The following is a 20,675-nucleotide window of genomic DNA, read 5'->3' as shown; positions in this document are numbered from 1 at the left end:
CACATAGAGGTAGAGAAGTACATAGTCAAACTACTAAAAGAGACTATGTAGATGCAGTAGGTCACACAATCAAAGAAGATACAATAGGATTATTAGGACTGTATTATTATTTGTAAAACAAGACTACAAGAGGACCGTTGTGTGCATAGAGCTTATTAACATTTAGTGCTCACAAGAAAGAACTGATAGGCTTTACTCTATGCAAATATTGAAAGAGTGCATAGAGCAGAAGCAAGATGAGCCTGATCTAAGAAGTGCAAGAGAGAGAGAGAGATATGAAGCAACTATGTTGAATATACTGCAATGAAAGTAGACGTGAGCAAGAGACATAAAGGTCTCATAAGTGAGGGATACAAAAGATGACCAAGCTATGACAAAAGTGAAGAGGCTAGCCCACATATATATAGGTCATGAAGGGCTGGCCAACTAGAGCACAAGACCTGGCCGACTAGATAAATAATATGGCCGACTAGAAAATAACAAGAAAAATCGAGGAAAAATAGGGGTGGCCAACCCACAACCAAGGGCCATAAAAGGGATCAAATATGGACACAATACATGGGTAGAATATGGGGATGAATATGCTAACACCCCCTCTCACCACCAAATATGGACACAATACATGGGTAGAATATGGGGATGAATATGCTAACACCCCCTCTCACCACCAAATGCTGAACAAACTCCGAAAAGCCAAAGAAGTCATCCTTTGTCAAAGACAAAAGAATACAGCAACAACAGGTACTAGGAAATCTCCACAAGCAATCTTCTTAGCAACTCAGCTTCTACAAAAGCAACAGAACAAGCTGCCAAGTACACTGCTTCTCTAGAAGAAAACAACCATATAGGTTGCGTCGTGCTACTCTAAATATCGGTGCTTGCCAAACCCAAATGTAAACACAATGCCACAGAAATCCCTAGAAGCTTGTAGCTCCAAGAAGATAATACCCTCAAAAGAAATAGAGTCCATCTACTCCAACTCCATAATAAGATTAGCCAAATGCTGTACAATAGCATCCTCCTCGAAGGTCGACATCGCCAGATGTAATGACTCAACTGCCCCCTCTGAAAACTGATGTCGGGACTCCACAAGCCCAACTAAATCCAAATCCCAATCCCAATCCTTCAATCCCTAAAAGTACCATTGTGCCCCAAGCACACGATCACAGACACACCTGACGAGAATCCATAATCCTCACATAGAGTAAGGAAAACAAGAACATTCACAATAGTGGTAACTAAAGTAGTAGTAGCCTCCTCAATAGCATCATATAGTGTAGAAGCAGGCTCCTCCATAGAAGGCAAAGGGTCCAGCAACACATCTTAGTCACTGGGTGTCGAAGAAAGAGTCAGAGGCGAAGCAATAGGAGACAAATCCCCCTTAAAAGCAGTGAAAAGATAGCCCACTCTCTTCCTCAAAAACATTACCAAAGATAGCCCACTCTCTTCCTCAAAAACATTACCAAAGATATCATCCTGGGGCAAGGAGAAGTATGCACAAAAATTGAAGGTAAGGCAACAAGAGAAACAAACTCTTCAGATGTAGTGAGCAAAACTAGCCCACTATCCTTCGCTACAAGAACATCTCCAAAAGAAGTATCCATACGATCACTGGTTGCATAGTACCCAGAAGCAGAAACCATCTGTCGATCATCACCATAATACAGGTCACAAAGCAACTGCCACACATAGAAAGTAGAAGCATCATCAGGAGCATAGATGAAGTGTCAAAGAACCGAATCCTGACAATTCAGGAGGAGAAAGCCATAGATCTATCCGTTAGTCTTCCTCCACCGACACACATCCTCTGCAAAGGCAAGGTCTGACAAGCACCAATTCTTGTATGAGAGAAACTCCATCAAACCATACTCCCTGAGAATAGAAGTAACCTGCAACTTCTATGACTGAAATTTACCACCATCCAACTTGTCTACCTCATCTAGGAAATAACAAGAATGGGAGCCAAATCTGAAGCTGTCATCATTGATCCAACCAATAGGACCAAACCTCATAAGATAAAAAAAACTATCCAACTCAAAAAACGCTAATGTAGGTCCCTTCCTCCCACCAAAACGCAGCCCTAAGAGGCTGGACAACACCTGAAATTCCTCCTGTAGCAAAAAACGCAAAAGCTTCTATTGATTGTACCTCTAACCTTGAGGCCACCAGAAGAAGGAAGCAAAAAATGTAGATGTGATATAGAGAGAGAAGGCAGCCACATAGGGCTTGGGAATATGTTGTAAGAGGGTGCAAGAGGGAAAGGCATCAACTATAGGACTGTAGCTTGGGGTCTCCTCAAGAAAAAAAAACGCACAATCTTAGAAGAAGTGTCCACCACCCACATGTACCAAGGTTGCCACGAAAGCCAGAATCACCACAAGACCCCCTCTGCAATAGGTAATGTCCACTTGAGAGGAAAATGCAGCCAAACAAGTGGCTGTAGACCTGAAAATACAGGCCGAACAGCTCCACACTCTTAGTAGAGAAAAACGCTGATGAAACAATACCTTCAGGCTAAAAGCGATGAAGCGCAAGTGAAGGCAAAGCGATGAAGCGCAAGTGAAGGCAAAGCGACCAACAACTGTCCAGAAAATGCAGTAACCAGAGGGCTACAAATCTAAGAAAAACACAGAGGTGAAGGGGCTATAGATAGGGCAAAATCTGGGGCAGCAGAGAGAACTCAGAACCGGGAGCTCTGATGCCATGAAAGAGTGCACAGAGCGGAAGTAAGATGAGCACTAGAGTGTGCTGATCTGAGAAGTGCAAGAGAGAGAGAGAGATATGAAGCAACTATGCTGAATATATTGCAATGAAAGCAATCCTGAGCAAGAGATATAAAGGTCTCATAAGTGAGGGATACAAAAGATGACCAAGCTACGACAAAAGTGAAGAGGCAAGCCCACCTATATATAGGTCATGAAGGGCTAGCTGATTAGAAAATAACCCAAAAAATGGGAAAAAATAGGGGTGGCCAACCCACAACCAAGGGCCATAAAAGGGATCAAATATGGACATAATACATGGGCAGAATATGGGGATGAATATGCTAACAAATACACTACAGTGTGAGTGAGTGGGGATCTTCTTACCTCTAACCCGATCGTGTCTAAGTCCACACATGTCACTTACATCCATGCATATTGGCTACATCAAAGATCCTATAACGGCTTAATGATTACAAGGTAATGTACAAGGAAAGGCACATGGATGGATGCTAACATATGGTGTTACTGAGTGGGTGGTATTTATATGGTCCAATGAGCAATTTGTGGTGCAGGCATGTGAAGAGTTATTCACATGGTCTGATAGCTCTCTTCAATGGCTATCTAGCGGGCCACTTGATGGGTTGGTTCCACCAGTAAACAATTTCAAACGCTAAACTTATTAGCATCTCCATCTCCTTTGTCTATTGGATATTTTCCTCATAGTTCCCTGTTAAAATGAGGTCGGCCATAAAAAGGACTATGATCATGTACTTGCCTTTCTTAGAGAAAATGTATAAATTTATATCTAGTGGGCATTTAGAAAGACCATTACTCATAAAATATGTGTCAGTCTACTCATAACAAATGTTTGAGGGGCCTGTTTCAACCTGTACAATGCCTTCCATAGTCTATTGCTAGTCTATTTACATTGCCTTTTGAATCGAGCATCACAAATCCTGGGGTTTTTCACAACATACACCTCCTCCTTGAGATGTCCATTCATAAAGGTAGACTTCACATCTATATGCGCATTACTATAACCACTTTCCATGGGTAGCCAAAGCTAGTACTAGTCGATTTAGTTGGTGAGGAAAATGTCTTCTCAAAGTTGAATCCTTTGACTTGTGCAAAGCCCTTCACCACTAGCTATGCCTTGTACTTCTCCATTGATGTAGCATTGAGTCTCCCATAGTCCTCACATTGTGAGTTCATAATTTTCATGAACTCACAATGTGTCATTGAGTTTGCCAAGATGTGATCCCATATGGTTTCCTTGGATTTTTGCTTTAATGTTTGAAGTTCCCTTGTTGCACTCAACCTAAAGCTACGCCTTAAGAATCCATGAATAATGCTTCTTTTAATGTTTTAAAATTTGCCTTTATCTCGTATCTTAGAGTTCAAAACCACTGGCTTGCTTTGACTTCTAAACGTAAATTTAAGGCATACACCTTTGAGGAGTAATTGATTACCCCACAAAGGCTTGCACCTTTACGGGGCAATCAAAGTTTCCAAAAGCTTCACCAATTGTATCAAACATCTCAAGTTATTGAACATGATCACCTTCTCCATAAAATTTAGACATAACTTTGGAAATTTCCATGGACGTGGTTTTAAGTGGCTTTAAACCTTAGCAGAGCAAGAGAGACTAAATAACATATAAATAGCCTCTAAGGGACCTTGCAAATGTTTGGGAAATCTGATTTAAGTCTCAAAGTTCTACAAATGTAAGCACAAGTGCTTTACACAAAAAGATCCCATGTGGTCACCCATCCCTGTAGTATTCTTGATGAACTAACTATGAAGTTTCCAAAAAGTGGTGTAATCCAGGATGTGGAGGTTTATTGTAAATACTGTGTGGGATTTTAAGGGGTGTGTTTTTTTTTTAAGAAGACACTCCACTCCCTCCATGCCTTTTGAGAGGAAAATCCGCTCATCTCCCCAAGTCCACTTTTAGGGTGTGTCTCAAGTCTCAAATTGTTTCCTCCCCTTACCTTCAAGTATGTGGAGGGTCTATCCCCACTTCTCAATGTCCATTTTTCACTCACTTTTATCCTTCTAATCACCTTGGTTCCTTTGGACTATATTATTCTCTTGGATGGGGGTTTGGGTGTTTGAACAACACCGTTATTTGATTTGAGTAACATCGTTAATGTGTTTGAGTAACACCGTTAGTGTTTGAGTAACACCGTTAGTGGGAGAGCACTAACATATTATTGGATTTATTAATTTGGAGGTTTGAACAACACCATTATTGGAATTAAGTAACATCATTAACGGGTTTAAGTAACACCATTGGCAGCACAAGAGCATTAACAACACATTATTGGATTTGATTAACATTGTTAGTCGGAAACACTAATCCATTATTGTATTTGAGTAACATCATTATTGGGTTTTTAAAATAATGTCATTATTGAGATTTCGAGTGATGCATTATTGATTTTTGAGTGATGCGTTACTGATTTTTTACTAACACCATTACATGCATTTCAGGTATAGAAGATGAAGGCTCTTAAAAGGACATTGGCTAAGTTTAGATCAAGATTTACGAGATCCCACACAGTCTACTATGGTACATGTGATTGTTCTTTGGGAGGGTCACAAAACAATTACATATAACATAGAAAGTAATTGATGTTAAAGGGAAGGATTCTTTCTTAGATAAAAGATATCATTGATGTTAAAGGGAAGGATTCTTTCTTGCCATCAACCTAAAAAACAAAAGAAGTTAGTACTTAAATTTGTTTTGAAAGGAGAAGGCACATGTCAACACCTTTCCCCCTTTTTATCAACTTTTCAACTTTGTGGTGCATGTAACTTCATTTTCTGTATCAATATAGGAGGTCCAAGTGTATGGTTGAAAAAAACAATCCATATACGTCAAGTTATATGTATCCAACTCACAATAAGAAGGGCTCAAACAGCTTCTTATCTTGTTATAGAGAAGCAAAATATATTGTAATTGAGTTTCCTATGTGTTACAAATACACACATATCTTTGGTGCCAAAAATGTGACAACATCTCCTCCCTTGATTCTTGTATATGCGCTTGGAGGCTTTCGAGTCAAAGTAACCACCCTTCCCTCTTGATTAAAGTCACCACTTCTCTCTAAGTTCAAGTTCTACTAGAACTACGCCAACATGTAACATGTAGATTCAATTTTATTTTACTTTTTCAAAGCCTACTTTCAAGGGAATGTAGCCGAGCTAAAGGCTTACACCACTCACACACACAACCCTAAGGTGTCACGGCTCGAACCCACCACCTCTGTTTTTCTTAGGAGAAGGAGCAATCCATTTGCTGAGAACAAGAAGACAACAATTGACCTCACCTTGCTCCAAAATGTAAGTGCAAGAGCTTCTTGGCCAATACAAATACCAACAACTACAAAGCTTTGTACCCAAAGTGTATTAGCTCCATCATCAGGCAATGCAAAAGAGGATCGACTGAACAAGTAGAAGCACGAGCTCAAGCCTCAAAGAGATCGAGAGACCATATGCAAACTGCTCAGTGCAAGAGCTGTGGAAGTACACCATTAGGATGGTTGCATCAGGTTGGCGAAATGCACCAGATATATGCAAAAGAAACGTACATAAATCTTGGCATAAGTTTTTGATAACCTCTGATACCTAGCGACCCTCATGTGCACAATGCAAGCTTCATATTTCCACCCGCATGGGTACCCCATAAAAGTAGAACCTTTGTTTTAATAGAATTAAAACTTAGTTATACCATCCACAACCCCCTTTTGTGGCTCAACTCGCATGTCCTTGATTGAACAACACCCCCCCTTCCCCTTTCTTCATCCCATTTAGCTCCAGCCCTCTCTAATCTAGGGTTCCTCCACTAATGTGTAACCGCCACTAGGAGAAGAAGAAGAAGGTTGGTGGGGGGGGCATCTGCACCCCTCACCTCACAGCTTATAACAATCATCCATAGATCTGCCATTAACAATTTTCCACACACTTGTCGGTCCATCGCCAAAGCCTGCACAAGTACCATGCCTTAGAATTGCTAGTATGACGACAAATGCCATATCACATGTGCATGTCTTTTGACATCCTTATAGTGTATCATCATGATACAATAATAGGATGGACAATTCATCCTCTCCTTTGATCATTATGATAATAATAACAAGATGGACATTCATCCTCTCCTTTGATGATCATCATGATAACAATATGATGGACAATTCATCCTCTTCTTTAATGATTGGCATTTTATGAGCTAAAACAAGTAGCCTTTTCTTTGGAGAAGTAGTTTGAGCATGTACAATAGCAACTTTTAATGCTACTCCTCTACAACAAGATCAACACCTTGTTCCTTGGCTCCATAAAACCACAACCGTTTTGTAGTAATAGCTCGCCTTGCACAACGTCATGAGGACTTGTAGGTGAACTTAGTAGTGAGACTAGCATCTTTATTGAAATAACTTTCAATCAACTTCATTCTCTATAGCGGTGGTGAAGAAGAGCAAATGGTGTGCTCCCCCAAATGGTCAATAATTGAAAGGTTTCATTCAAATTTTGGCTAAGGTTGTTAGGCCTAGCTCTGAAAGGCATAAAACCCTTTGTTGTGGGAGGTAGAATCGCAAATCGGTATGGCCTCAATCAATTCTGCATGGCTATAATGTGCTTTTGCAACAAGTTCTCATTATCATCACTGGGCTCTATTAACATTTCATTGCCATTGGAATTTACACTAACATTTTCTTCACCAAAACCTTTTATGTGCTTAAATCCTAAATGCAAACATTGTGGTTATGCTGAAATTTTCCATTGGCGAGAAGTTTCATGTTTTACAAGTCCCTTGCCTTGACTAAAAATGGTTGTAATCATGTGCAATTATGAAGTGTTGAGAGCTAGTGTGGGTTATCAAAGGGAGTAAGTGTGTAAGGGCATGGTTCCACCCTTGATTTTGTCTATCATATGTGCAACCTAAGGTGTAAAAGTGTCTTGTTGTCGTGAGGGTGCTCAAGGTTCCAGAGGAAGGGTCTAAAATTGGAGGAAATTCGCCTAGACTTCTCTCACCAATGATTGTGGAGTATTGGGGCAAGCTTGCACGAGTGCCAAAGAGCTTCATCACCAAGGAGGGAGTGTTGAAAATTATGGTAATTGATGATGTGTGAAAGTCTAAAGGGCCTTATATGAAAGGTTATTTGTGTGATTAGTGAAATGTAAAAGGGAAACACAAAGAAGATTCTAGAGACACGTATATTCCAATCACACGAGTTGATTAGTGAGTACATATGCATGAAGGTTATTTGTGTGATTAAAGGGCCTTATATGAAAGGTTATTTGTGTGATTAGTGAAATGTAAAAGGGAAACACAAAGAAGATTCTAGAGACACGTATATTCCAATCACACGAGTTGATTAGTGAGTACATATGCATGAAGGTCTAAAGGGCCTTATATGATTAGTGAGATGCATGAAGGTCTAAAGGGCCTTATATGATTAGTGAGATGTAAAAGGAAAACACAAAGAAGATTCTAGAGACACGTATATTCCAATTACATGGGTTGATGAAAGGAATTTATGAGTTGATTAACAAATTCCATGGAGAGAATCAAGGTGAGAGAATTTGTATGATAAAAGGGATTAGGAGTTGATTTACATATTCCAATTACATGGGTTGATGAAAGGAATTTATGAGTTGATTAACAAATTCTATGGAGAGAATCAAGGTGAGAGAATTTGTATGATAAAAGGGATTAGGAGTTGATTTATAGATTCCAAGGAGAAAATCAAGGGGAGAGAATTTTAGGTTTTTGATGGAGGAATCATGGAAAAAATTGTGGTTCTAAAGATGCCTTGCTTGGGCTATAGAATAATGTATTTGGGGTACCCTTATGCATGAGACAAGGAATAACATTTCTTGATTAGAGAATTATCATTGTCATTCAACCATGGCATTAACCATTTACTTTTATCCACCCTAGGTTAGCAAATTTAAGTGGATGTACCATTGCTCATTGTGAAAAAGACAAACTAGGTAATTCTTCTTACTTGCTTAGGGGATTTTGAGATTCATTTTAAAGTGCACAATCCTAATATAGGAGAGGGGATTGGCATGCACATACATCTTTTTTCTTCCCCCTCATTAGTATTCAAGTTTTTTAAGCACCTTAGAGTTGTGCATTGCCTTCAAAATATCAAGGTCACCCTCTCAAGGTGAAAATGACAATGTCCACCCCTGCACCTTTGTTAAACAAATTTGATGGGCTGGGGTTTTGTATTGTCCTGACTCGTCATTTGTACATCTAAGGGTGACTTCACAAAGCTAGTCCTCCTTTGAGTCCACCATCCCATTGGGTGACTGGTTGAGGCCATTGTAGCACTTGGGGCTCAGCCATTGTAGCACTTGGGGGTCTTGTGAAGCTAGTCTAACTTTAATGTGTAAAAGTTTAGACAACATGCCCTCCATCAAGAACAACATTATAAAGATTAGGATTAGGATAAATGTCACAACAATAACATTATTAGGATTAGGATCATGATAAATGTCACAACAATAACATTATTAGGATTAGGATCATGATAAATGTCACATATTAGAATCCCTATATAATACATGGGTCCTATATGCAGGGGTATGATGGCTTCTAAAACGAAGAAGCTAATTGGGTTGCTCTACGCAACAGCTAAGCAAAGCAGAAGTCTTCCCGCTGCGCGCACAAGTTTGCCTACCATCACCATTATCGACTGGCCATCGCCAGCACACAGCTGCCAGTTCTCATCCTTATCAGAAAACAATGTAGGTTCTGAGCACCCCCCATCGCAATCATTCCTTTCCCGCCCTTCTGGCTCAGCTCACCTTTCCCTCCTAAGCCCCCACAGGTCTGCACACCATTTCAATGCCTTGGCCGGAACCTGTATATCCTGTTCAACTAGAAGCCCCCTATTCCTCTCATCCCCTTCATCTCTGTTATCCCAATCGGCAACCCCCTTCTATTGCCCCAGAGATGTCGACCTTACATGGGTATGCCGGAATTTATGCATCCATGATGCGAAATCCCGCCTGCAGGATGATGCTCCACTCCACCATCAAGAAGCAGCATGTGAAAAAACACGTGGCCATGATGTTGAAGAAGTGAAGAATGAACGCTCATCAAGGCAAGGGAATCCCTGGAGTAGCCATGAGGTTATCAACTGGCCCAATGCCATCTCCTTTGGACGCCTTTTATCGGGCCCTTTTCTAGCTTGGTATTCTTCATAGCTCTTATACTTGCTTAATTGATTTTATGGTATATTACACCCATCTTCTCACACACATATTGCATGAACGAAGCCCCTTGGCAAATTCAGTAGGGATCATCTATGCCATCGGGGGCAGGTTACCTGAATAGACACAATCAACAGGCAAGGTGGCCAGAATCAGCATTCAGCAGGGCTCTCTGCAAGGTCATCATCACCATCATCAAGCGGTCTGTAAAAGCAAAACGCAGCCTGCAGCTATATGGGCAGCCTGCAGGGTAGCAAAATGCACCCAAAAAGGCGCCCAAATCTTGTCATAACAGGGGCAACCTGCCGGACAGCAATCGCACACCAAAGGGCAGCCGTAATCAGTTCTGAATGGGTTCATCTCAGCCCCACAGCAGGTCCATCTCAGTCCCGGTACAATTCAGTCCTGTGGGACAGCAACACAGGGGTATGTTTTTATTCAAAGTGGCAAGCAACTCTTCACGGCAGCATCGAATGCGTTTTGGGAAGAGTATCTTCGAGCATCCAAGGAACATGAAGGCCAATGCATTCAGGCATATGAAGAAAGAGGATGGGGAGCCCAGGAGCGAGCAGAAGTTCATAGAAAGGCATATGAGGAAGCAATACGAAAAGTGGCACAACTCCAAGAAGAGCTCGAGTCAGATGTTTGAAAGTGTTGGACAAGTTTTGTCAAACAAAGGGAGGAGTTACTAGCCATGTTTGCCGCATTCATAAGACAAGAAAAAAAGTGGAAGCAGTTGTGGAAAAACCTAAGGAAGTCGACAAGAGTGCTGTAGTTGAAGAAGCTTTCCAAGGTCGATCAAGGAGCACCCATATCCAGTTGTGCAGAGCCACTGTTGGTTTCCAAACCGCTCTCTGAAGTCATCTCATTCATCGAGGAGGTGGTGACACCTGAGGTTCAGGCATGTCTCTGCGAATGTGTTGAGGGGGAGGATGAGTTCAGTGCTTCAGCAGTGCTCGAGGTTTTCGTGGGGCCTACCATGCCAGCACAAGATCTAGAGGCAAAGGGGGTAGTTTCAATGTCCACAGTTCCTGAGGAGATAGTGGCGGAGGTGCTTGTTGGAGGATTGACAGCGTGGAGCAAAGGCACATCTTGTGCACCCGTGCTCCAAGTTAAGGAGGAGTGGATGTCAGGTGCACACTTCTTTGAGGTGCGATGTGGTCATGCTCCTACCTGTTGGCCAGCTCAGAGGTCGAGTGCTTGGCCGGATTCATGTGTGTTTAAGGACATTTGTGACAATTCATTGTATTCTTGTCCGAGTGCCCAAGGAGCAGCCAGTGGACAACAATATTATTATTATGGTGTGAACAACTTAGATTAGGGTTGGCAATTTCTAGCGAGATAAACTCTCTGCTCAAGGCTCTCTTTTACAAAGTGATAGTGTATCTCAATATGCTTAGTCCTAATATAAGGTGTTCACACCATTGGAGTAGCCAAATGTGAAAATATTGTTATTATTATGGTGTGAACATGAACACCTTATATTAGGGTTGGCGATTTCTAGTGTGATAATCTCCCTACTCAAGGCTCTCTTTTGCAAAGTGATAGTGTATCTCAATATGCTTAGTACAAGCATGCACCATTGGATTTCTAGTGAGGTAGATGCTAGAAATGTGATCACAATTGTCACGTGCATCCTGAACTTGGATGCCACATAGACATATCTGAACAAGAAGGTGCAGGACTTGGAGTGGAAACTTGTCCCATTTGAGCCCAGTCCGGGACGAGTCAACCAAGGTTCCACTCTATGTGTTTGAGGTCAGGTGTGCATTGTCTTGCACACCAGTCCGTACTGTGAGTCTCCCTCTGGAATGATGTCAGGTGATTTGAGTATTTGGTTTGTGACTGGGTGCCGGACATGTGTATATGCATGTAGGTTTGCATGTAGAGAAGGGGCCAGCCCATAGGGCTACCCTAGGGCAGAGCCTAGAGCTCTTATTGTGGGCGTGGGGGAGGTGTAGAACCACCTCCAAGGGGCCAGGAGGGCCGTAGGCTGTGCCCACCAGCCTTGGCTTGGGTTGGAAGGGCTGTCGGCCAGCCCTAGGGCCTCTGGACAGGCAGCTGATAGGGCCTGGACAGCCTGTTGGCCAGCTGTAGGGCAGCCCACACAGCCAGCACATGGGCTGTCCAGCAGTCCAGCAGGTGTGCTTGGTGGCCAGCCATTTCATTGGTGTGAAAGTGAGGAGATTAACTAGAATTTAATGCCTTTTTAGCAAGTCGCGGAGGATTTGCTGCATGTAGAACTGGCCGACCAGCAGCAGTAGGGGTATACAAACCCAACGCTGGAAATTCAGTCATTCATCTCAGTATTCACAAGGGGTTGACTCGATCCAAGGGCCAAGACAGCCAAGGGGAGTGCTCCAACCAAGGTGAACATTGCAGGTCAAGATTCAATCTTTATTTTTTTGATTTGCATCATTTTAATAAAGCAAATACACCATCCGTGGTGGGGGCCACACAGAGGGTATTTGGGACCCAATACTGCGTCCTCTTCTCCTCTCTTTTTCTCTCTCTCTATTTTTTGCACATCTTCTTTAGTTTTGTGCGTTATTATCGTCGTGAAAGATTGCTGAATTCTGAGCATTGAAGTTCCAATTCGACCACAAAGCTATCACATGTTACAACAATAGATGATTGTGGGGCAACCTAGAGCTATACCAAGCTCATCGACGAGCATCCTCCTTATCCCAAAAGTCACTATGAATAGAGGGCTATGGTTGAGGGTCATATCATTTATTCAATCATTCATCATTGAGTCATTGAGAGCTCACGAGATGCCCTACCATTGAGTATCTCTATTCCATTGTAAATACATCAGTAGGTTAGGTCATGCATATTGATACATGAGTAGGTTAGGTCATCTCTTTATCTACTATGTATCTTGCATGAGGCCACTAACTTAAAGGGTGTCTTAACGCTTTATGGGACACATCAGCTTCTCCAGGCAATTCAATCTTGTATGTCGGCATAGCATTGTCTGCTCACTATCTTTCAGGGGACCAAAGAGTGCCAAAGAGATCATGACACGCCCAAGAAAGCTCTGGCAAGTGCAACAATCTTTGAAGCTCCCAACTAGGATATTATATTTCATGTGTACATTGATGCATGTGCCTTTGCAATTAGTTTCATTAAAACGATGTCGTCATGAGGGAGACAATGTGGTTGATGGATTGATTGCTTTGTAGAAGATCAAGCAAATCATGGACCTGATATGATACTTAATAGAAGACAGAAGCGATTGAGAAATTGAACTCTTGAGAGGGTTTGATAGCCTAGAGAGGCAATCCGTTGTTTGATGCTACTTGGGAAGTTGAGTCGTAGTTGAGGCAATGTTACTGAGAGTTTATCATCAAGGGCGATGAATGAGTTAAAGCGGTGAGAATGTGATAACGAGCTGATGACCCGTGCTGGATCACGCGAGTTGGTCATCCACAAGTCTCTTTGTAGGTTTTTGTGCTAACGCGGGCGAGGACGAAATGCGAGACTTCACACTGGATGCAAAGTGGTCTTGAAGTGTTGGAAATCTTGGGTACCTTGGATGATCTTTGCTTGGATATTTTTCCTTTTATAAAAGGGCACTTTATGTGGACACCGTGCAGCTAAGGACAACTGCACTGCAAGTAGGGGAGAATGTGACACCTTCATGTACTGCGGTGTAGGTAGGCGCATGCACACAAGCCTGTGGGCAACATGCACAGGCATTTGACAGGCCCAGGTGCCACATGGTAGTTGGCCAGTGGTCATGTATTAGAGCTGGCTGACAACAGCATAAACAGGCTGACCAGCACATTAGGGGCTATATATACGAGCATGGAAAATTTGTTGTTATGATCTTCATTTCTTAGTGTGGAACTTCTACAGAGCGATTCTCTGCAGTGTGTGGGCTGGCCAAAGGAAAACTTCAGTAGAGTATTGGGCTGCGAACTGTTGTTTACATTCTCAGCCATCTCTTGTACTTGAAATTCAGTTGTAAATCAGTAGTTTAGGGCTATTGTGTTTGCTGTGTTTTTGATTCCACTGCTATGGAGTTATTGATGCAGTGGAGTAGAAGCCCGAACTTTGCTTCTACAGCCTGCAATAATATAAAGGGGTCAACACCAGTGGTCTTGAGTGTGTGGGTCAGCCTCATGAAGCAAGCTGTGTGGATCAGTCTGTGATGTAGCTTGTGGTTCAACAGTAAGTTGATGCATCCGTCAGTCTGCTGCCATAGGCTCTGAAGGGTTAACACAGTCTTTATAGCACTTGAATCAGTGGGCCAGCCGGAAAGGGGATTTGCCATCACTTGTTACTTCAGTTCAGCATGTCAAGCTTGGCATATTATGCATATACATGCATACATTCATACATACGTGTATAGATGCTTGTATACACGTGTAAGAATCTGTATATACATATATGTTTCTGCAACCCATCCTATTCAGTGATCTGCCAAAGGGGAGTATGACTTTATTCAGATTCTTATGGTAGCTTCTATGTGCAGCTGGGATGCTAACCACCGTTTTCTGGTGACAGGTTCATCGTGCAAGGTCTACCACAACCAGCATTGGTGGGATTAGTTATTGCGGGGGCTAGTGATTGGGTAAGTCCACATTCTCTCCACTTATACACATGTAACATAAATGATTGCCTAACATGAAAAACGAAACTGTAGTCAATTTAAACAGTATATATGGAGTCAATGTCCACCACCAGGGGTGGTGGAGCATATCTTGGATCTGGAGCTGGTGGGCAGATGGGCTGGATCTTGGAGGGTGAGTGTGTCTGGCTTTGTGAAGGGACTGTGCTTGAATCCCGACGACTCCCATGTCTGTGAGGTGCTAGGAGATTCCAGGTCCCTTGGGCCCTCTTGTGGCAAGCGCGGGTGTCTTGTCCATGATCTCTCTGATTGGGCTGGGTGTCTTGTCATAATAACTTGATGGTGCCCAAATAAAATTGTAATGGATGTCTGAGTGATGTCTTGTTGATCTCATCGCCCTCAATGAAGCCTGTTTGTTACAGGGAATCTCTAGAAGTTAGAGGCCCGAACATCTCTGATCTTGGTAACGAATCACTCGCGTGAGGTGGCCAAACTCATTGCTGAAGAGACAACGAAACCTCCCTCGTATCTTATAGTACACCATGCATTTGAACAGGTAGTGCTCCTCAGCCTCTACCTACTTAGTCCTGTGCATCATCTGTAGCCAAATTCCTCTATGAAGTGATCATGACAAGATTCAGGTGTCTGATTGAACTCGTAAGTGACCATGTATCACTCACGTGAGGGGGTCAAACTCATCGTTGAAGAGAGAATGAAACCTCTCTCGTATCTCACAGTACGCCATGTATTTGAAGTTTGAACGGTAGTGCTCCTTATTCTCTACGTCCTTAGTCCTCCATAGTTTGCATATTTGTGCCTCTTGTGGTTTGCCCTCCGCTCTCCCAATCTCTATTCAGAGGCAATGGAAAGACTTTCTCAACCTGGGCTCTCTTTAATCCTGCATATTCTGCATATTTGTGCCTCGTTGTTATCATTTTCTCTCCCAATCTCTATTTAGAGGCGGTGGAAAGGCTCTGCTTTGGCTGGGTGACATAATAACTTGATGTTGCCCAAAGAAATCTCTAATGAATTGTTGACATCTATGTCAGGTAGTGCTGTGTGAACACCGTAGGATAGCCGGGGCACTTTTTGCTCTCCTTAGGAGGGGTTTTTTCTCCATGCACAAGAATACACCCTAAGCCATTAGTGTGTGTCACCTTATCATTTCATTGTACTTTCATTTTTGGTACACCCAATATCGTTGTGTTACGTGCTTTCTCTCACAAGCTTGCTTGCTTGCTTGTGTGTGTGTGTGTGTGTGAGTGTTGCTGCTGCTCCTCTCTCTACCCAACATTTGGTATCAGAGCTGAGACTACAGCTATTGGGGTTCAAGGCACTCTTCAACAATTTGTGGGCAAACTGTCGAACAGCTCATTTACTTGCAGATGGTGCTTCTTTTTGGGAAGCCCCACCAAAAGGCCCAACAAAGCTTTGCTAGGTCCCCACTAAGGGAGCCTAAGCTCCATCTAGGAGCTTGCCCTAGTTAGGGCAGCCGCCGCCCAACAAACAACCAGCGTCGCCGCCTCTGTCCACTGCTCCTACTTTTTGCCTACAGGAGAACATTTGCCTTGCTTCCAATTAGAGAAGCCCCAAATCAATTTTTTGATTTGGGCACTTTTGCCTCCTCTGCCCTAGCAGCGCCCATTAGCCGGCTGTTCTGCCAGTGCCGCCCGTTGGCGGTGGTGCTACCGTTGTAGAGCCCATTTTCAGAAGTCAAAAATTTTGATTGTTTTTGCATGGGTGTATTCCTCATCGTTTTCTGAGTCTTCCAAGCCAAAGAAATCCAGAATTGGAGCCCGTTTAGGCCATCAAAACCCTGCAGCAAATTTTCAGCTTTTCCAAAAACAGAGCTGAATCAAGCCTTGGTTTGAATCCGGCATTCCTCGTGCTCTCTTTTTGTGCATTGGCATTGATATACGACATTTCGACACCCATCATTGGGGTCCTTTTTGGTCATCAAGCCTCTATTCAAATAACTTTTCTATTCCTACACTCTGTCATTTCAATACACTTGCAGGTCCTTGTCACATTAGTGGGTCATTGAGCATCTCAGAAGGCTACCTTTCAGTGGACATTGGGTGTCTGCAGTGCATTGTAATGACATTTGCTTGGGGAAAATTGTTAGTTTGCTTTGAGTCATGGCTATTCGGGATGCTCTTTGTCGAGGACAAGCTTGACAAGACTAACTACCCGTTGTGGGCCTACATGATGAGGCATTTACTGGTAGCCAAAGGGCTTTGGGGTCTTGTTATATGTGATGATGCTCGTCCACCAACGGTGGCTGCTGCACAGTAGACTGCTCTTGGAGCATCTATTGGAGAAGTTGAAGTCGCTTTAGTGATACAGCCACTAGCACCTCCTACTGCAAATCAAAGATGATGGGACTCTACAGATGCACAGGCACACGTCCTCATTTCTCTCTGTGTGGAGAAGTATCATACCGCACATCCGTTCATGTGTCAGTGCTAAGTTAGCATGGGATGCCCTTGCAGTACTATATCAGGTGCGCAATGAGGCTCGTGTAGCCTACCTGAAAAGGCAGCTGGACCTTTTGCAAATGAATGAGGGTGACAATAATTGACTCTATGGATGAGTATGTCACGAAGGTTAAAGACCTTCGTAAATGAGTGCACAAAGCGGAAGCAAATAAGCACCAGAGTGTGCTGAGCAGAGAGTGCAAGAGAGAGAGAGATGGAGCAACTATGCTGAATATACTGAAATGATACAATCCCTAGCAAGAGACAGAAAGTCTCATAAGTGAGGGAGCAAAAGAAAGACTAGGCAAGATGAAAAAGTGAGAGGCCAGTCCACCTATTTATAGGTAAGAGGGGTTGGCCAACTGGACATGATAAACTGGCCGACTGGGGAAAATACATCCAGGCTGGGAAAAATCCTAGAAAAATATATAATAAAAGGGGTGGCCAGCCCACATTCAAGGGCCATGAAAAGGGACCAAAAGGGACACCAAATATGGGCAGAAACTGGGGATGAATGTGATAACACCCCCTTTCAGCACCAGATGCTGAACATACTCTGAGATGCTGAAGATGAGGAGCCAAGGAAGCCTGAGAAACCGGCTTGGTGAACAAATCTGCAACATTCTCCGTGAAGGACAATACTCCAAACGCAAATCTCCAGCAAGAACACAAACATAGTGATACTGTATCTCAATGTGTTTCGTACGAGCATGAAACACAGGGTTCTTGGCGATGGCAATGCAACTTTGATTGTCACACCAAAGAAGAGTAGATCCGGTAGGACAACCAAGCTCCTCCAATAATCTCTGCAACCAAATTGCCTCACATGCAGCATAACAAACCACACGGTACTCCACCTATGTAGAGGAAAGTGCCACAGTAGGCTGCTTTTTACTGCTCCATGAAATGGCTCCAGACCCAAGTGAAAAAACACAACCAGTGGTCGAACGCCGAGTATCTGGATCTCCAGTCCAATCTGAATCAGACCATCCAAGGAGAGTGCATCCTTGGCCATAGAAGATGCCAAAGTCCAAAGTGCCACGTAAGTACCGAAGAACTTTGAGCGCACACCGCCAATGCTGCTGACGGGGTTTGGATGAGAAGAAACTCAATAAGCTGACTGCAAAACACATGTCCAATCGAGAAGAGTAGGTCAACCAAACCAAACAATTGACGAGAACCTGATACTGTCCTTGATCAATCCCCGGAGAAGCATCAAGAAGAGAAAGCTTGTCACTAGTATCCATAGGAGAAGATACTGGTTTGCATCCAGTCATCTAAAATCTGTCAAGAATCTCCCGTGTGTACTTCTGCTGAAGAAGAAAATGCCCTTCGGGGTCTGCCAAACCTCAAAGCCAAGAGAATAGTGCATAAAGCCAAGATCCGTCATCTCAAAGTCTGTCTCCAAAGCATCCATGACTGAATAGATACTCACAGAATAAGAACCTGTAAAGATGAGGTCATCAACATAGACCACAATGATAACAATCAATCCCCTCTCAAGGAGGATATAATGTAATATGCGGAAGCTTCGGTACTTCAAAACTCAGAAATCAGCACTCTTTTCGCGACGGAATTAACGCACAAACTGAAAGGAGATGTGTAGAAAATAGAGAGAGAAGGGGGAGATGGAGAGGACACAGTATTGGGTCCCAATTACCCTCTGTAGGGCCCCCACCACGGATGGTGTATTTGCTTTATTAGAATGATGTAAATCTGAAAACAAATACAGGAAACTTGACCTTTTCTTGGCTGGAAAATCCTGCCCTTGACCTTCAGAAGTCCACCCCTTTGCTTGGCAATCTCCTTGGCTTGACTGGCCCTTGATTGGCTTGAGCACTTGGTGAAAACTGAGATGAATGATGGGACTATGGCCTCCACTATTTATACTCCTCCTCAGGAGCAGTCGGCCAGCTGAAAAACAGGCTATGTCCCACGACTGGTGAAAATTCAGCAATAAATGCTGAATTAAATCTCAAAAAATACTGCCTTTTTTTCCTAACAGGCTGAAAGTAATGCGCCTGCTTCTGATTGGCTGGACACCACTTTTGTCCACAATCCCAAGGCTGGGCAGCCTGTATGGGCTGTCCCATACATGCCCTACAGCCATCTAAAGGCTGTATGCTCCTGAAAATAGCCTTATCTTTGCCCTAGGGTTGTCCCACAACCCTTCCGTGGCTGGTGGGTCCAGCCTGGGCCTTCCTGGCCCTCATGGGGATGGTTGTCACACCATTCCCATGCCCATACTAAGCTTCGGGGTAGCCCTATGGGCTGGCCCCTTGTCCTAAACATAATCTACTCAGTGATCTGGCATCCGGTGTACCATACCAGATACACAGAACCACTGACATCATTCTAGAGGGAGACTCACAGCGCGGACTGGCACTGTTTCATGTGCAAGACAGTGCACACCTGACCTTAGACTCCTGTGCAGAACAATGCACACTTGACCTCGGACATCTGAGATGGATCCCTGGTTGACTCGTCCCGGACTGGGCTCACATGGGACCAGTTCACCATCCCAGCTCCTGCACCTTCTGTACAGAAATGTCTACGTGGCATTCAAGTGCGGGATGCACGTGACATCCCCTTCTGCTTAACTTGATGGAAGCTGCATAGCCTCCAAATAATCCGTCAATAATGCCGGATAGTCTTCGAAAAATTCTTTGTCGAGCCATACCGCTTCATGAGTTCCTCAGTCTTGAAACTTCGTGAGGAACTGTTGTAGTCTTCGGCCTGAGCCATGCTTGAAATGGTGTAGAAGGATTTGTTCTGGAACCATTACTTCTGCTTCATCAACAATGTTTGGTTCCATTTTGTTTTTGACCTCTGAAGGGGGTGGACCTGCATATGGCTTTAACCAACTGACATGAAATACATTGTGCATAGTCCAACTCGGAGGTAACTTTAACTGCATAGACACCTCATTAATCTTTTTCCGGATGGGAAATGGTTCGAAACTCCTGAAAGACAACTTTGGGCATCGCTTCAATCTTTGCTTCATAATCCGAAGATACACCCAATCCCCTTCCGAAAACTTCATGTCCCTTCGGTCTTTATTGGCCTGTCGAGTGTAGACCTCTTGCGCTTTAGCCGATCTGTCTTTAACGGACTCTAGGATCTCCTGGTAAGACTCCGTCACTCTGTTCGCCTCTGGTACTGAAGACGAAGTCCTGGTTAACAACGACTGGAAAGGCCTTCCAAACGTTGCCTCATATGGAGTCCTGCCAATAGTTGAAGAAAAAGAGTCATTCAAAACAGCTTGAACTAAAGGCAAAAACGATTCCCACTTACCTTGCTGATCGTGGACATAACACTTCAGCACATCAAAGGCCAACTGGTTGTATATCTCTGTCTGGCCATCTGTCTGTGGGTGGAATGCACTGGAAAAATTCAACTTAGTACCAAAATTATCAAACAATGCTCTCCAAAAATGATTAGTAAACTTGGCATCTCGGTCTGACACTATGGTTCTAGGAATCCCGCCAATCGGGTACCAATACCGAATGAATAGCTGGGCAACATCCTCGGCGGTCACATTGGCCCTGCAAGGAATAAACATAACAAATTTGCTGAACCTATCAACAATAGTTAAACACTGCGTATTACGCTTACTCGGACTGGGAGGCAAATTTGTGACAAAGTCCATCGAAATGTCCTGGAAAGGACCCTCAGGAATTGGCAAAGGCT

General features: G+C 43.3%; 1 protein-coding gene across 1 annotated transcript in view; it reads left to right on the top strand.

Annotated features, from left to right (window-relative positions):
- The first annotated feature begins 9,301 nt into the window (after positions 1-9,301).
- CLS (cardiolipin synthase) overlaps positions 9,302-20,675 on the top strand; it is a 41,303-nt gene continuing 29,929 nt past the window's right edge. The window contains exons 1-2 of the mRNA XM_086772512.1: positions 9,302-9,913; positions 14,445-14,511. Of these exons, the coding sequence (XP_086628638.1) occupies positions 9,303-9,913; positions 14,445-14,511 (678 nt within the window). The 5' untranslated portion in view covers position 9,302. The remainder of the gene's footprint in view (positions 9,914-14,444; positions 14,512-20,675) is intronic.

Source organism: Cibotium barometz, chromosome 32, assembly GCF_041138505.1.
Source record: "Cibotium barometz isolate CiBa-2024 chromosome 32, ASM4113850v1, whole genome shotgun sequence".
NCBI lineage: Eukaryota > Viridiplantae > Streptophyta > Polypodiopsida > Cyatheales > Cibotiaceae > Cibotium > Cibotium barometz.
The sequence above is the reverse complement of the archived record's forward strand: the minus strand, read 5'-3'. Positions and strand labels throughout refer to the sequence as shown.